Source organism: Pimephales promelas, chromosome 11, assembly GCF_988280905.1.
Source record: "Pimephales promelas chromosome 11, fPimPro1.hap1.1, whole genome shotgun sequence".
Taxonomy (NCBI): Eukaryota; Metazoa; Chordata; class Actinopteri; order Cypriniformes; family Leuciscidae; genus Pimephales; species Pimephales promelas.
This window is the reverse complement of record NC_142779.1, coordinates 5186217-5203687: the sequence shown is the minus strand read 5'-3', so window position 1 is coordinate 5203687 and position 17471 is coordinate 5186217. Positions and strand designations below refer to the sequence as shown.

General features: G+C 34.2%; 1 protein-coding gene across 14 annotated transcripts in view; it reads right to left on the bottom strand.

Annotated features, from left to right (window-relative positions):
• Nucleotides 1-71: 71 nt before the first annotated feature.
• The window catches only part of ablim1a (actin binding LIM protein 1a), a 48083-nt gene continuing 30683 nt past the window's right edge, over nucleotides 72-17471 (bottom strand). The window contains exons 7-24 of one of the 14 annotated variants that reach the window (XM_089116801.1): nucleotides 16713-16800; nucleotides 15217-15275; nucleotides 13559-13636; nucleotides 12480-12635; nucleotides 12011-12055; nucleotides 11548-11574; nucleotides 11284-11410; nucleotides 10599-10682; nucleotides 10216-10263; nucleotides 8003-8149; nucleotides 7155-7240; nucleotides 6964-7072; nucleotides 5919-5980; nucleotides 5004-5064; nucleotides 3406-3413; nucleotides 2410-2484; nucleotides 1625-1705; nucleotides 72-1519 (exon numbers count right to left, since the gene is read on the bottom strand). In XM_089116801.1, coding sequence (XP_088972927.1) covers nucleotides 1406-1519; nucleotides 1625-1705; nucleotides 2410-2484; nucleotides 3406-3413; nucleotides 5004-5064; nucleotides 5919-5980; nucleotides 6964-7072; nucleotides 7155-7240; nucleotides 8003-8149; nucleotides 10216-10263; nucleotides 10599-10682; nucleotides 11284-11410; nucleotides 11548-11574; nucleotides 12011-12055; nucleotides 12480-12635; nucleotides 13559-13636; nucleotides 15217-15275; nucleotides 16713-16800 — 1455 coding nt within the window. In that variant the 3' untranslated portion in view covers nucleotides 72-1405. Of the gene's footprint in view, nucleotides 1520-1624; nucleotides 1706-2409; nucleotides 2485-3098; nucleotides 3414-3838; nucleotides 5065-5918; nucleotides 5981-6950; nucleotides 7073-7154; nucleotides 7241-8002; nucleotides 8150-10215; nucleotides 10264-10598; nucleotides 10683-11283; nucleotides 11411-11547; nucleotides 11575-12010; nucleotides 12056-12479; nucleotides 12636-13558; nucleotides 13637-14905; nucleotides 14951-15216; nucleotides 15276-16712; nucleotides 16801-17471 lie in introns of those variants that run through there. The other 13 variants (XM_089116790.1, XM_089116791.1, XM_089116795.1 and 10 more) reach the window with 13 other exon arrangements.

Sequence of the window (17471 nt, the reverse complement as noted above, 5' to 3'; positions counted from 1 at the left end):
ATAAAAAAGTAATCTGGTTCATAAACATTGACAACTAGGCTACTCCTAATATGAGAGAGACGAGACGGAAGTAGACATAAGTATTTCCTCATCTTTTATTCAAACTTGTCGCTGTTGATCATGGTGTTTAATGAGAATGTTTTCAGCTGAATTCTGATTTGGTCCAGCTAATAATTCAACGCACGAGCTACTGTGGATTGCATTAATATGAAGACGTCAGATTTGAATAAAGAGGATGAAATAAAATAAAAACAGCTACAACTATTTTACAGCCCGTTCTCTTGTTGCCTTTGGTTTTACTGAGAGTTGCTCATTGAAACATTTTCATTTACTGTAAAAAATACAATTGAAATACGATAAATTGGCAGTGAGTATCAGCTCTTAAAAAGAAAAGTCAAATCCAGTTCATTTTTACCTTAAATTCTATTCTATTATTTAATAGAATTCTATTATTTAAATGTACAATATATAGGGACATCAGCATTGATTCAACAGTTAAATTAGCTTCAGAAAGCTTATAGGTGAAATGTGTCACTTCTGCACCACTAGTGGCATCAAATGAAAAAGATATTGAGAAGCACAAAATATGTTCCAAGAAAGTTTTGCTAACGTTCCGATTTAGTTATGAAAACGTTATTTTTGAATGCTCTCAGTTTTTTTTTGTTTAAATGTGAGCATTAGAGAAAACATTAAAGGAATATGTATAAATATTTTTTTGTGCTAATGATTTAATAGCATCATTAAAGACCAGATAACTTTGAAAGAACATATCTCAGAAGGATGTTTGTTCATAACTTTGAGAGAACCTTGCCAGAACATTCCCTGATAGCTGTCCATTTCCCCCCAATTACGTTTGGTCCCGCTATTGACCCAGAAATTACACGCTTCACCTTTAATTTTACAGATGCTTTAGAGGCTGGTACAGTAGTAAAGGGTGAATACATGGATATGTGCTATGGATTACATTTCTTTAAATGCATAACAGGTACAAAGACACAGACACCCACACAGTGTAGCATCTACAATCCCTCCCTGAAAAAAAAGGTGACGCAAACAGAGGAGTCTTTACTGGAACACTGAATTAAATGGATTATGACTGCAAATGGTCAGACCTGCATGAACATGATTTTCCAAGATATGCAAGAGGAACAAAGAACAAAAAGACAAAGACTCATTTCTGAAAGAGGGAAAACTAAAACAACAGAGACAAAGAGAACAAAGTGTTGCGAATTTTGGAGATATATCTGAAATGCTTGGACCCTCCGTTTATTACAAACTGACATCATCTGATAATATTGCAGAATGGAACTGTCTTCTGGCTATAGTTTTAGCAAGAAACAACAGAAGATCAGCAAACAGCTGTATGATACATCATGTGAGTGTGTGTAGATGTTGTGCATCCTGGTTAGAAGAGTTTGGCTTTCTTCTTCAGTTCATTGCGTTTCCACAGAGGTAACCTGTCGAATTCCTTCATTTCCATCCCAAAGATTTCAAAGAACATCTCTGGAGACAGGTGGCGCTAGAAATGCAGGTGAAAATGAATAAAAAAGCATAAAAATCCCCTAGAGCAACTTGATTATATCATAATGCGGTGTTTTGCGATACATATTCTGTGAGCAATTACCTCTAGTCGGGTTCTGTCCACATCTCTGGGCAGTTTGGCGCGACCGCGGCTGGTTATCTTCAGCATTTCATATGGATATACCTTTAAAGGACATCTCAGTAAGTACAAAAATGCACAAACTCGTTTTAATTGTTTGAAATGTAGTCTAGGGTCAAATAAATCAGGAAAGCACACCAAGAATGATAACTATAAAGATAACTCCATTAGCGTCCACAATATCGTTCTGTTTATTGTAATCACACTCTGCAGTTTTGCCTTCTGCCGCTTTAAATGCTCAATGAATTCTGATTGGCTGTTATGTTTTTATCGTACATCAGCTAGAAAAAAGTCGTTCTGAAAATGATTCCAATGAAATCGCCTGTGTCCCAATTCAGAGGCTGCATACCTACGTTTAAAAGTGTAATTTGGCAATTTCTCTCTCTCAAAACAAACCCTGTCGTCACTGGCGCGCAATGAATTCTGGGGTAGGCAAGGCTGCGAAGGATCCATCTGTTGTATCCTTTATTGTCATAGGAAATGAAAAAAACACATTCATAAATCCATAAGATCTTACCTTCATGAAATATAAACCGGAAGACAGAACACAATGAGGCCAAAGATGAAAAGGGGCGGGACTACATAAGGTCTACATCTTTATCGTTATAGCTATCGTCCTTGGTGTGAACGGGCTGTAGAGTACCATTACATCCAAGTACTTCCTATATCCAAGTTCAATGCCTACAGTAATAATTGAACTCATATTCAATACCAGATAATGTTTTGCTAGTTTAATGTGTTACACTTGCTTTTGGTTCCAGCATGTTAGGCATAGACACTCCTCTGTCCATTCTAGTGGATGTGCGGTGGCCGTCATGCATAGCCTAGAAACAAATCATAGACAGAGTGAGAACATGAAGCTACTTTAATGACAGCCATGACAGCTGTTTCTTTCAATTTTAGTTCACATAATGTTGTTTGAATGAGTATGAGCATGTAGAAGATATTATTTTTAAAGAATAGGGTACAACAGGGCTAAGTTTTGATTTTATATTCTTCTAAACCACTAGATTGCACAAAAACGTGCCGCAGCACTTTCCAAAACAAGATGCTAGTCGATTTTTGGCTGATCCTTGATGCAATCTGTATCATATATTAGGTTGGCTGTCCACCTTAGAGATAATCAACATATTTTAAAAAACACAATATTAGTCATATATAATGAAATATAATGTATTGTAACTACTGTAAATCCACATTTAATTATTATATGATCTCCTTCAATGCTTTCAGAATGTTTACTTTATGAAATAATTTAATTTCTATAATTTTTAAATATATTTCCATATTATTAACAAAACTGAATTCTTTAATTTATCAAAATAAACAGAAAATAGTACAAACTTTGCTAAAGTGATTGTTTTGAACAATTATTGACTTAGACATTATTAAAAACATTATTTTAGCTAAAATATTTGTATAAATAATATCATGTGTGCATTATGTGGGGGCTGGGGTAATAGGCCCACCTTGCCACCTCATATTTTATAAGATTTGTAAACAAAATAAACCACTTTTATGATTTATTTCATACAAAATCTGTTGCTCCATAAATATTCAATACAAACACATCTTTTTCTGCAATCATACACTATGAGAGTAGTGAAAAGCACATTTTTCTTAAGGTGTGCCTTTGGCCCCGTTGTACCCTATTTTACATACCTGTATCAGTTAGCAATATAAGAAAGCAAGAAGGATAAATGAGAAAAAAAGAGTGATTCCAAGAGGTAATTATAGCTACGTACCTGAAACTCTGTTAAGAAGAAAATAAAAAAGGTAAAAAGGTTTGTTTTTAATATGAGAAAAACTTTATTATTAATATGCATTTTTACTACTTCCAATACTTTGACCAATACATATTTGACTATTATTTGCTCTCATTACATGTTCCTATATGTGACCCTGGACCACAAAACCAGTCACATGGGTCATTTTTTAACCCTCTGGGCTTCTTCGTAAATGGGTTACACTTAGCTTCCTCCCGGTCAAAAACGGACGAAGCCTTAAAATTTAACTTTACTTCTTCCCAGGATAACCATTCAAATATATTTTTGTTCTATAATATTTTCTGATTATTATTTAGAATTTTTAGAATTTTTTATTATACTTTGCATTAATTATATAATTTTTATGAGCTATTTTTTCCATTAGAATTAATATACATATTTTTATTTTATATATTTTTTTTTCAATAAATACAACATTTCACATCAAAATAGAGTGTCAGCTAATAAAAAAAAAATAATTCAAGTAGAAGAGCGCCACCTAGTGGCTTTAAAAAATAGTTACATGTGTGCAATGTCCTGTACAGCCTGTAGGCTGCCTATAGCTTCCTATTCAAATACATAGAAAGGCTTTTTGATTCTTTTTGTTGGTTTAGACATGATTTCTCATGTCTGTGTGCGTGTGTGTGTGAGTGCACATTTGAGCAAGATTTTTTTCTCATTTATTGATTTTATTTTTCATATTCTACAAATTTGCTGGTGCAGTCTTGCCAGTTCATCTGTGTATGTGTGTGTGTTTGTGTGCGTGTGTGTGTGTGTGTGTGTGTGTGTGTGTGTGTGTGTGGGGGGGGGGGGGGGTCTTATTTGCACTCTTGATGTTCTAGAGTGTCACCCCTTCATTGCTGTACACTTTTTTATTTCTGCACAGTTGCTGATCTGTAGCTTGTACCACCAAAAGTTTCTCTGAGTTTTCCTATTTTTTCGTATTTCCCATTCATTTCCTATGTCGGTCATGTTTGACCGGGAGGAAGCTAAGTGTGACTTTTTTTTTACGACCCTTTAACAAATCAGAATCATCTCCTTGATTTTTTTGTGTGTTCATATAGGTAATACAACAAAAGTCACCAAGTTTCAGCCCGATCCGATCAAGCAAAAAAATTAAACATTTCAAAACGTAACAGTTTTCGGTCATTTTTGACCGAAGAAGCCCAGAGGGTTAAAAAAAAAAATCATCTGAAAGCTGAATATATAAGCTTTCCATTGATGTATGGAATATTTGGCCGAGATACGACTATTTGAATATCTGGAATCTGAGGGTCGAAAAAATCTAAACATTGCATTTAAAGTTTTGAGTGAATTTACTGCATTCACTCACAAAAAATAAATGTTTTCTATATTTACAGTAGGAAATTAACAAAATATCCTCATGGAACATGATCTTTACTTAATATCCTAATGATTTTTGGCATAAAAGAAAAAATTATAATTTTGACCCATACAACGAAAGTATTGTTGGCTATTTCCACAAATATACCCGTGCTACTTGTGTGACTGGTTTCATGATCCAATGTCAGATATGTAATTTAAGATAAATTAAATAAAGAGACAGATAAACAAACCTCTCATCCCACTGCACACGTCCCCATAACTGTTGTACTGTGTAAAATCAGTCGACTGAGGCTGGAGGAAAAACAAAAAAGACATTAGAAACAGACAAAAATGGGTTGAATACACTGTAATATATATATATATATATATATATATAGTATATATATTTAACTCATATTTAACTCAGAAACAGCTAATAAATATCTCAGACTGTAACACAATGAAAGCACACAAACTGAAATAGTATTTTCTTGTAAAAAGTACTCCCAATAATATTTTTTTCATCTTTAAATACATTTTAACAGTTAATAAATTTACAGTGTAGTATCTCTTTAATCAATATATTACATTACATGATATTATATTGTGATTATTAAAGGGATACTTCACCTCTGGAAAGATGAATGTGTATTTAAAATGGGTCATTTATGTAGAAGAAAAGTGAAATTATTTTTGAATTTGGAGCTTTCTACACTGAGAAAAGCCAGAAAATGTATTTTTGGCTCATGTGGATGAAAGACAACAACTCCCAGAATGCACTTACTTCGCTGCCCTAGGAGAAGAGGATGGTAACCCCTACTACTCAGCTTTCTCAACAGAACAAGAGCCTGCTAGCTTAGCTTCCAAAAAAAGATGGATGACACTGTGTGTTCATTCTGTGAGTGAGATCCACCCTCTATGGGCGGGTTGAGATCATGCGGGACAGACCCTACTACTGTAGTATTTTTGTGAAATTTGCATCATCAAAGTATTTTTTCCAGACAAAAAATACATAAATCTCTCGTCTCAGGGGGATATGAGGGTGGAAAGCATGGTAATTCGAAAATACTACACGTTTTCTACTAATGCAAACTGAGCTTAATGCTAAATCCTGAAGTACCCCTTTAAGTAATGTCCCACAGATTCCTCAAAAGAAAGGATCTTACCCGATGCAGTCCATTCCGCCCGTATCCAGGCAGTGAGCCTGATTTAGACGGTGAACTTTGATCTGCAATTGTAATAACATAGTATACATTCACCATGAAAAAATTAGGTCCAATAATATATACTGTAAATAATGTATATATACACTCTCTGAAAAAAAAGGTACAAAAGCTGTCACTGGGACTGTACCTTTTCAAAGGGTACACTTTTGTACCTAAAGGGTGCATATTGGTACCTTATTGGTACATATTAGCGCCTAAAATGTACATATCAACACTTAAAATGTACATATTAGAACCTAAAATGTTCACATTAACACATCAACTGTACATATTAGCACCTAAAATGTACATATCAACACTTAAAATGTACATATTAGCACCTGAAATGTACATATTAGCACCTGAAATGTACATATCAACACTTAAAATGTACATATTAGCACCTAAAATGTACATATTAGCACCTAAAATGTACATATTAGCACCTGAAATGTACATATCAACACTTAAAATGTACATATTAGAACCTAAAATGTTCACATTAACACCTCAACTGTACATATTAGCACCTAAAATGTACATAACACTTAAAATGTACATATTAGCACCTGAAATGTACATATTAGCACCTGAAATGTACATATCAACACTTAAAATGTACATATCAACACTTAAAATGTACATATTAGCACCTAAAATGTACACTTAAAATGTAAACATTAGCACCTAAAATGTACATATTAGCATCTGAAATGGACATATCAACACTTAAAATGTATATATTAGCACCTGAAATGTACATATTACCTAAAATGGACAAAAGTTTACCTTTTGTAAAGGTACAGCCCCAGTGACAGCTTTTGTACCTTTTTTTACTGAGACTGTATATTATTCCTTTTAAAATGTATTTTGAAATATATGTAGTATGCATTTCATTCCATTAATCCTGATTCCTTAAATTCAAATCCTGCATTCGATTTACTACCTCAATAAAAGTCAGAACATGAATGTCTAGTTTGCAATCTATTGTACTGAGGAGCATTACTGCTTCCATGCTCGTAGCGTTGTGCCGATTGACTCCGTTCGTGACTCTCTCGGATCTTCTCTTTCTCCTTCTCCTCTTTAAGGATCATTTTCCCCAAACCAGATTGGATCTGGGATCAGAAACATGAAGCCATTTAAACAGGAACACGTTCTAGAGCTGCTCTCTGTGTTGCATTTCTTTCAGTTCCTGACCTTGTTGAGATGTTCCTCCTGAATCTGTCTGCGTTTCTGAAGCTCCTCCTCATCCTCCTCTCTTGACCTTCTCCACCCGTCTGTTCCTGAGCAGCACAACGACAATAAAAACACCTTAGTAGGACGCAGTCCCACACACAAACACCTAAAATCAAGGATGGAGGGGAGAGCTAATGTAAAATTCTGCAGTCTTTAATCTGTTTTTTATATAAAGGAAACACATTTTACATTAGGTATTTATACTTCCTGATAGAACAGACATGAAATGATCACTTGTGTTACATCAAGACAGACGATTACACAGTAACACATGGACAGAAAGACAACACAGACGTTTGAAGTCAATCTCAGTATTCGGTTTTAACGTTTATTTAACGTTACACTATTTTTTTTAATGCCAATCCAGCACCAAAAGCTGTTTTAATGCGATAATACAATAATTTGAAACACAATGATAAACAAACTTTAGAAAAAGTACTCTATATAAGATTTCAATTTGATATTGAATATTAAACTATAGACCATTTTGCGAGATGTAACCAACACTGGTCCAGAAGCACTTCCTGTTTCAGTTTTTTAACAATATACATAAATGTTGGGATAAAATACAACCAACACAACATATAGAACTGAATCAAAAAGTTAAACAAACATCTTTAAGATGTTTTCTTTACATTTGAAATAAAGGAACCATTTGCAAAACTGACAAGTGTTGTTTACATCTTGCAAAATGGTCTATTAATCAGGAAGAAGCAACTTACTACTTACTAGCATCTACATCTACATCTATCTATATGTTAATAAATCTGCTTTAAATCTTGAGGGCAAGGTTGTAGTTCCCACAGTACCTAGGGCAGCATGGGAGATCGGCAAGGACCAGCAGTCTGTCTCTATCATTGCTGGGTAGTCTGGACCAGGGGCGTACGCTGAGGGGAATTTGGCCGATTTGATGATGTCATCAGCAGACTTGCTCTGGGCTGCAAAAGCAGCTGAATCTAGATCAATAAACCGGGGGAGCTGGACCATCAGTGTGGCTACACCAACATCTAACCAACAGATAGCAGAAAAACCACCTGCTGCAAGCCATATGTGGCATAAGAGTTGAAGGCCTCTCCTCATTCACATTCACAATGCTACTATAGAGACTACTGGTTGTTTGCTTGCATGCTAAACATGCACATCTATATCATAATTCACTCAGCCAAAATAAGCCATGCAGGAATCGGACAAAACAATCACTGGCTTCAGAACACATTGCATGAAGGCAGCGGGGGATATGACCCGAATGGCCATATCTGCGAATGACTATACTTTAAAGGGGTCATATCACAAACAATCCGATACAGTGATAATCAGAAGTAAAAACGCCCTCCCTGATGAGAAAAAGAAAACTGAAACAAAGTTTGAGAAACGCTGTTGAATGGGGATCGGACCAAGCACCAAGAGACATTTGTAGCCAATCAGTAGTGAGGGGCGTGTCCACTCTTCTGTGTTGCATATAGCGTGGATGTGAATGTGGGGGCAGATCTATCTATCTATCTATCTATCTATCTATCTATCTATCTATCTATCTATCTATCTATCTATCTATCTATCTATCTATCTATCTATCTATCTATCTATCTATCTATCTATCTATCTATCTATCTATCTATCTATCTATCTATCCATCCATCCATCCATCCATCCATCCATCCATCCATCCATCCATCCATCCATCCATCCATCCATCCATCCATCCATCCATCCATCCATCCATCCATCCATCCATCCATCCATCCATCCATCCATCCATCCATCCATCCATAGCACCTGCCGCTCTGCATGTGACTCCAAATGATCGTAACATTAGAAACAAGAAGTTGAAGTTTATTTTTAACAAGATCCCTGACCATTTTATGCTGATCTAAATATAATTTAGACACTTTTCAGTGCAGATTGTCTTGGGATGGAGAAAAACAAACTACATTGAACTCCACAGAAAACCTGCACGTGCAAAAGCATTTGATCTCAATTCACATGCGAAAATGGCATTTGCATACAAGGACAACAGCAAAAAATTAAAATAAATTGTGTCAACTTATGTTTTGGTACCAATATTATATACAGTACTAGTATTATAAGTGGAGCTCAGAGAGAGAAAAAAACAATAGTGTGTGATATGACCCATTTAAATACCAATAAACTTGAGATTTGGCCTATTTACTTTTTTCAATGCTTGGTGATATCAGCAACAAGATATCAATGTAATAATTATGTAAAAAAAAAAAAAAAAAAAACAGATTTTACTTACATGACTTTACATGTTCACTAAATAAATGAGCAGATACTAACTTTTGCAGATCTAACTTAAAAATCGTGCATTTTTTTTGTGCAAGTTTTGTTATTGATGGATATGTATGAAAGCTATTCAGGCACTCATCAGAAGACGCTTTAATGATGATTGATTGATCGGTTGGTTGATTGATATTTATAGTGAAATGAGCTCAGTTGAGAAGACTTCAAACAATACTTACATGTTAACATTGAGGTGGTGTTAAATGGCACACAAGCAGATATTAATGAGGTGGAGGGACTCACAGTTTCCAAACAAAAACAGACAAACAAAACACAGAATTATGGAAAAGTGACATACAAACCACACAGTCATGGTGTGAAATATTCTGAAACTCCATTAAATGATTTAAACTATTCCAGACGATGAATAAGGGTCTTATCAAGCTAAACCATGAACCATTGTTGAACCATAGTTGTTACATGGACTTTTTTTTTAACGATGTCATCCAGATTTCATCACGATATCCTAATTTGTCTTTTCCGAAGATGAATGAAGGTCTTACGGGTTTGGAACGACATGAGGGTGAATAATTAATGACAGCATTTTCATTTTTGGGTAAACTATCCCTTTAAGATGTGGCTGTGTGAGTCAATATATCACAAATTGGTTGGGAAACACTGCTTTAGTATTATAAATCAATATGCATGTATCCAAATCTAATTTCCTATCATTCATCAATGTAAAAGTTAAAGTGTTGACCTCAAATGTTCAGAATGACTATACCATGCTGTTTGTAGATAGGGGGTTTTCTGTAGATGTTTACTCCTTGATCTGAAAGAAAGGAAAAATGAAATGTTTAAAATTGTAATTCTTGATATCAGAGTTTTAAAAAGAACAAACAAAAGCAATAACACATACAAAATGCACCAACGATCCATAAAGTCGGAGAAACTGACAACTGCATCACGTAAACTTTGGATTTTCCATCACCAAATTAACATATGATGTAAGATCTTTGCATTTTCTGAACAAAAATGTGAGTAGTGTGAGTTTAAAGACAGAGATAACCAGATATAGAACATGTAATGAATTGTGAAAGTGTGCTTAAACACAGGGGCATGCTGGGATTGACACACAGGGGGCCGCTGGAAGAATCCCAACAGTACCTGGCAGGTGAAAATGTTTAGGGGTCAGAGGGAGAGGAGGGGTGCTGGACCCTGGGGAACTCCGACCACTGGACGGCTCAGTGCCTCCAATCAGAAACAGGGTCAGAGGTCAATAGGGAGAACAGCTCAAATTAGGGCTGGGCGAAATAGCTAAAAACAGCATTCTTCAGCCATTTATCAATAATCAATAATTATGTATGTATGTATATGTCTAAAGCCTCAATTTGACTCCAAATTTTTAATAAACTAAGTCAAATTTAGTATTTAAAAATAAACAATGAAGTTAAAAACTAGATACAAGAAAGATGATTTGATCATTTACATGCATAATATATGCACTTATATATTATAGCACATGTAGCAATGTCTAGTGATAAATAACAACATTTATATACATATACACTAATGGTCAAAAGTTTGGAATAATTAAGATTGCTTTGTCCTTGCAGGATGAAAAGTGTTAATTTAATTTATTTATTAATTTTTAAACCTGTTTGAATAGTGGTGCATCTCGATTTCCACAAGTCCTAGTGTTTAGAGGGGATTTGCAAAGGTTTTCTCTATTCTAAAACTAAATTTGGACACTGAGGGAAAGCTGTAAATAATCCATAAAAGACATTTTGATTTGATGCAATATTAAATTGAGTCTTATGTAGACAGCAGACAGACAGGGTTCATAGCTCACCGGGTCTGTGGAAGTGCTGTGGTGAGCGGGACATGGGTGTGTAACTGTGGCGGCTGTAGATGGGAGAGCCGATGGAGCCCTGACTCGTCGACCTGTGAAGGATACGTTCTCTCATGTCATAATAACCCTGAAAAAAACAAAACAAAACATATATAATATAATTTATATGTTCTTATAATTGAAAATATAAATATTCTCCACAATTTATTATGTAATAATTTTATTTTTGCCTGCATGCAAAATAAAACTCAAAATCGGACTTACTTCAGCAATCGGCGTGGGTGACCTGGTCTGAAACAACGAAAAAAAAAAAAAAAAAAATGCAGACAATGAAACTTCTATGAAGAAATTCACATTTTAACTGGGAGACTATTAAAGCTATGGGGGCAATTCTTACAAAAAAAAAAGGACATTGTCAGAGAATTAAATGAATTCTTTCCCAAAGTGAAAAGAAATAATCTGTCTATCTATCTATCTATCTATCTATCTATCTATCTATCTATCTATCTATCTATCTATCTATCTATCTATCTATCTATCTATCTATCTATCTATCTATCTATCTATCTATCTATCTATCTATCTATCTATTATTATTATTTTATCCATCCATCCATCCATCCATCCATGGCTTAGTGACTCTTGAGAACCGATCCGAATCATTAAAATCAGAAATGGGACATCAATAACATGCGAATGAGTGGAACAGGTCATGTGAATAACTTACTCGGTCGTCTGGCATGGGTGAACACTCTCTCCTGGAGCTCTGCAGCTGTCAACAGAGAGGTGTTGTGTTGGGATAATAAAGTCCAGGTGAATGTCAAATAAAGGACTACTGTGAGTGAATAAATATCCCTTTTACACAAGTAGAAAAAATGTATTAGTCTGTGTTGGACACTGAACTCTGAGAGCTCTGTTTCAAACCCTAGTGAGCTGCATCACTATTTACCACCTACATATGTACCTTCTAAGGCAACATCCTATAATATCCTATGATAATTTCATCTGCTGAATGAAATTTAAAGGGGACCTGTTATTTTCTTTTACATAGTGATTTTGTTTTTGGGCTATACAACATATACACACACACACATATATATATATATCTTCTCATCAGGAGCATGTCACCTATGATGCTGTCTAGACAGAAATGTCTCTATGGTTTGGAACAGAGCTTCTTTTTGTCTTATTTTTACCTCTCCCACACTCTCTCCCTCCTCTGACTCCTCCAGTGTGGTGGTGTAAAGTGGCTCATAGTGGATTAAATCTGGACGCTCAATGTCATAAATGGCTTTGACTTTGGGAATGGCTGCTAAATCCCTGTAATCAAGGATCTCATTGTCTACTTTTGCCTAGAGGAAAACACAAGCACACACAGGGAGTCACACACATATATAAATTTCTACATGACAGCAGTGAAAATATTAAGATCTACCAACAGCGAAATTATGAGAATTTAAATAATAAAGAAAGAAGCAATAAGCCAAGAGGTTGTATGTTATAGTAATTTTATCGCGGTTATTGTTTTAATAAGTTAACTATTATTTATATTTAAACACTGCTGTCAGAATTCACAATGACAGAAAAGAAAGCTATCTATCAGGACTTCTATCTATCTAAACATCCATAAAACTATATGACAACTCAAATAAGCCAATTTATAACATTGTAAAGTCCAATAAAATGCACAATAATTATTGATATTTGTTGAGTAATCAGCATTAAAAGTACGAGGTCGATAATTTCTTTTAAATGATTTTGAAAGAAGTCTCGTATGCTCAGCCCGGCTGTATTTATTTGTTCAAAAATACAGAGAAACAATATTACAATATATATTTTAATATGATTTATATGTAATTTATTCCTGTGATGCAAAGCTGAATTTTCAGCATCATTAATCCAGTCTTCAGTGTCACATGATCCTTCAGAATTGCTGATTTGCTGCTCAAAAAATATTTCTAATTATTATCAGTTTTGTGCTGCTTCATATTGTTGTGCATCCCCCCCCCCCTATATATATGTTATAGTGTACATATATATATATATATATATATATATATATATCATTTTGAAAGAACATTTATTTGAAATTAAACTCTTTTGTAATACGTTATTTTGTAATTTTTGAGCTTTTGATGTAAAATAATTACTTTTGATATATATTAGAAAAATTGGGGTCAACATAAATAGCTTTATATAAAAAATAAGCCATGGTATGTTTATGATGATATATGCACATATATCAACTCACACAGAGATGAACTAATGCACTTACATATATGGTGTGACCCGGTGAGCTAGGTATGCTTGAACCAGGTCTGGAACATATACTCTCGGTCGACGAGCGCATCGGCTGTGGAGCAAACAAAAAAACAAAAAATATATTCAACATAAGCTTTAAATAAGAACAACAGCACAGAAAATTTAAAAAAATTAAATATTAATTTGCATCTAAACAGCTAACCATCAGTTCATAATGATTAGCGGTAGTATGATCCATGATTACTCAATAAACTTTTCCTTTAGCAGAAGATTTACCTAAATTTTCTTTATTGTACATAATCTTGGAATAATGTATTCCTTGACTTACTTACATTATATTATATACATTTTTATAGTGTACAGTAAAACATATAAGGCCAATCAGGGTGCAGAAACTCAGTCAGCTGATCAATGCTATGACTCACTTATTGTGAGACACAACCAACAAGGCATCCACTACAAATATGAAATGAGTGCAACATAAATATATTATAAATGCATTTATCCAAATTTTTCAAATGCTCTAAGGAAACCCTTAACTAAAACTAAATTATATATATATATATATATATATATATCAATAATAATTAATTAATAATAAATAATTATAAAATATAATAATAAATAATAATACAGTAATAAATAATATATATATATATATATATATAAATAATAATAATATATATGTGTGTGTGTGTGTTAATTGAAATAAAATAAAATTTTATACAATTATTAATATAGCAGTTTATTAACTGGAAATAAATCGAAACAAACTAAAACTAAAACTGAAATAAATATCTAATAAACCTAAATAGCAATTTTTTAAAAATAAATAAAAATAAAAATGACAAAAGCACAGCAATATTGTTAAAAGTGAAATACTTTTAGTCAACAAGTCCAGTGTGTTTTGACCCATATCATGAAGGCCAGAACTAAATGATGAGAGAACCTTTAAAACAAACCTAAAACAAATGAACTCATTCATTTGCCTTCCACACAATGAATGTCAATAGCGATTTCATGTTCCAATGGCGGGAAATGTAAGGGCTTCTGATATTACTCAACATACTGAAATGCAGCATGCGTGATTACAGCTGCTAGACTTGATCGGAGGACCGAAGGAATGCGAGTCAGGGTTACACTAATATCCAACTTTTAACTTACTAATCGACTAAACAGACTATCTGTTCTTTGGCATCAGCGTCTATGAGATGGAATAAACCAGATGTTAATGATGGTTTATGTCTAAAACAGAGCGGGCGGGCTTGAGCGCTGCAGGAGGAGCACTGCCACCCTCCACCTCCAGGGGGCAGCACATGGTCATGCGATGCCATGCCGCAGCTGACAGAGAGTACAGTACCTGCCTTTCTGTTTTGCTGAGTAGAGCTAGAGATGCAGGCAATAGCTGTGGAGGAAGACACAGGGGTTTGGTTGGACATCATACAAGATTCTGAATCACCTAGCCTATAGCGGTGTTCCCGGAGCGATTGTTTGAGCGACAAGTCTACTAGAAAACAGCCAGAAGGAGAAAGTTCAACCTCAAAGCTAGCAATGAGATATGCTCTGCTTACTTTCAGAAAAGAGTCTGCAGAGAAGAACACACAGACAACAACTATACAGGACAAACATGTAAATACCGGATACAAACGTGAGATGGAAAAAGGGCCGTACCCGCTGTCTCTCCTCGCCTCTAGTTGAATGTTTACAGCCTGGGTGCCAAACTGTTGATCCTGCATAAACAATGAAACACAAGGCAAAATAATACAAAGACTAAAAGGCCACATTTAAAGTCAAGTCATGTGATATGGATACAGTTTTGATAACGCATATAAAGAAGAATTAAAATTAATATGGTTATGATTTTGAGGTGACCTTTACTATTGGCAAACTGCTCATTTTTTTAATGAACAATGATAATCTCAATTTCTAGCATGGTGGATATATACAGTATATATATATTTATTATTAAATGCATCAAATGTGACAAAGACACTTAAAATGTCACAAAATATTTTTATTTCAAATAAATGCATATATTTTTAAAGAATAAAAATAAACACAAATATTAAGCTGCACAACTGTTTTCAACATTGATATTAATAATAATAATAATACATATTTCTTGAGCAGCAAATTTGCATTTTAGAATGATTTCTGAAGACACTGAAGACAGAAGTAATGATGTTGAAAATTCAGATTTGCATCACATGAATAAATTATATTTTAAAATATATTCAAACAGAAAACTTTCATTTTGAATTGTAATAATATTTAATAATATTTCTGTTTTTATTGTATTTTTGACCAATTAAATGAAGCCATTATCTGCCATTATCATTATCTGCCACCATTCTCTAGATACTATATAAGACAAAACAACATAAATAAAAAAAATACAGATATCATCAAATTAAAAATAACTATTTAGTTCCAAGAGGCATCACATTGATGCTTCAAAAAGTTCATAAAGAGATTGTAAACTAATCTATATGAATTGAGCAGCTTAGTCAAAAATATCTCAAATTAATAAATTACAATTAAATGTGTTTTGCTGAAAAAATATCTGAGAAAAATAATTAAGCTGTATTTTCTTTTACCCCACAGGCAGATATTTTTTTTGTTTTAGGTATGAACTCACTCAATTTTGAAGCAATAAAAAACATACTTAATATCTAAGTAATGTTGCTTCGGTAGCACTTTACTTTATTAACATGACACCTTCATAATCATGACACGTTATGAATATGAAGGAAGTTTTGTGCAAGTTTATGACAACTGTCATTAAGTGTCATTCGCTCAATTATGACATTTTTAATGCAAATATGACAATGTTTGAGATGTCTTGTTTATGACAACTTAGCATAACATCTTTGTCATGACACCTTGACATTACTAAGACAACACAACCTTTCATAAACATGACATAGCAGATTAATGATCAAACTTAAGAAACCACCTAGCTTTATTTTTAACATTACTTTAAACTGTCAGGTGGTTGGTTTTGACATTGGCTGTCATGAAGCCAATATAACTTTTTAATGACAAATTAAATTTGTACCACTGAAAAATATTCATGACACAGTTATAATGGCCAACCACATGACATTTTAACTTAATTTAATGTCAAGTTGCAGTATTATATGTGCTGTCTTTAGGCTCAGACTCACCTTGCAGGTACATCTCCTCTCCTTCTGTAAACATCTGGTTACACCTGCTACAGCGAGCACAGCTGGGGTGGTAGTGCTTGTCCCCTGCCTGTGGAGAAACACACACACATCACTATATCGATTCGCTCAAAGTTGACCTGTACTGACAACCATGAAGTCAGATAACTCAAACAGACTGTTACAGAGCACCTGATGCTTTGCATGTGTATCATGTGAGACGACACATATTTTATTCAAATGACCAGAACCAATGAGCTTATCAAATATAATACAGAAAGGTTCTGTGTTCTCTCCTTGTAGCGCAGAAATCATCTCAAAACCTTTGAACTATATCCATACACAAGAATCAGTCTTAAGAGTGACTTACAGGCCCTGTGTAGTATTTTGTGATCTCAAACTACTCAAAGTCCTTCATATAGAGTGTGTTATACTCCAGAGCATCCCACTATAACAAACAGGAAAAGCTTTAAAGTGTGAAAAGAAAAGGCAAGTGTCTCTCTAACAGCCAATCAGCTTCAATTATCCGGATGAAACTTCCTGTTGCAATCGTCTGCCCTGAGCCTGTTGTGAAACTGTAGACGCAGACGGTTATCTGTGATCGGACGTGTTTAACATGGTTTTGTGCTGCAGGTCTGTGTCACAATCATTTGTTGGAGACTTTTAGACATTCTGTTGAATATAAGGGTGTGTTCACACTTGCAGTTCGGTTCACTTGGTTCGGACCAAAAAAAAAAAAAACCCAATAAAAACATTCCTGGT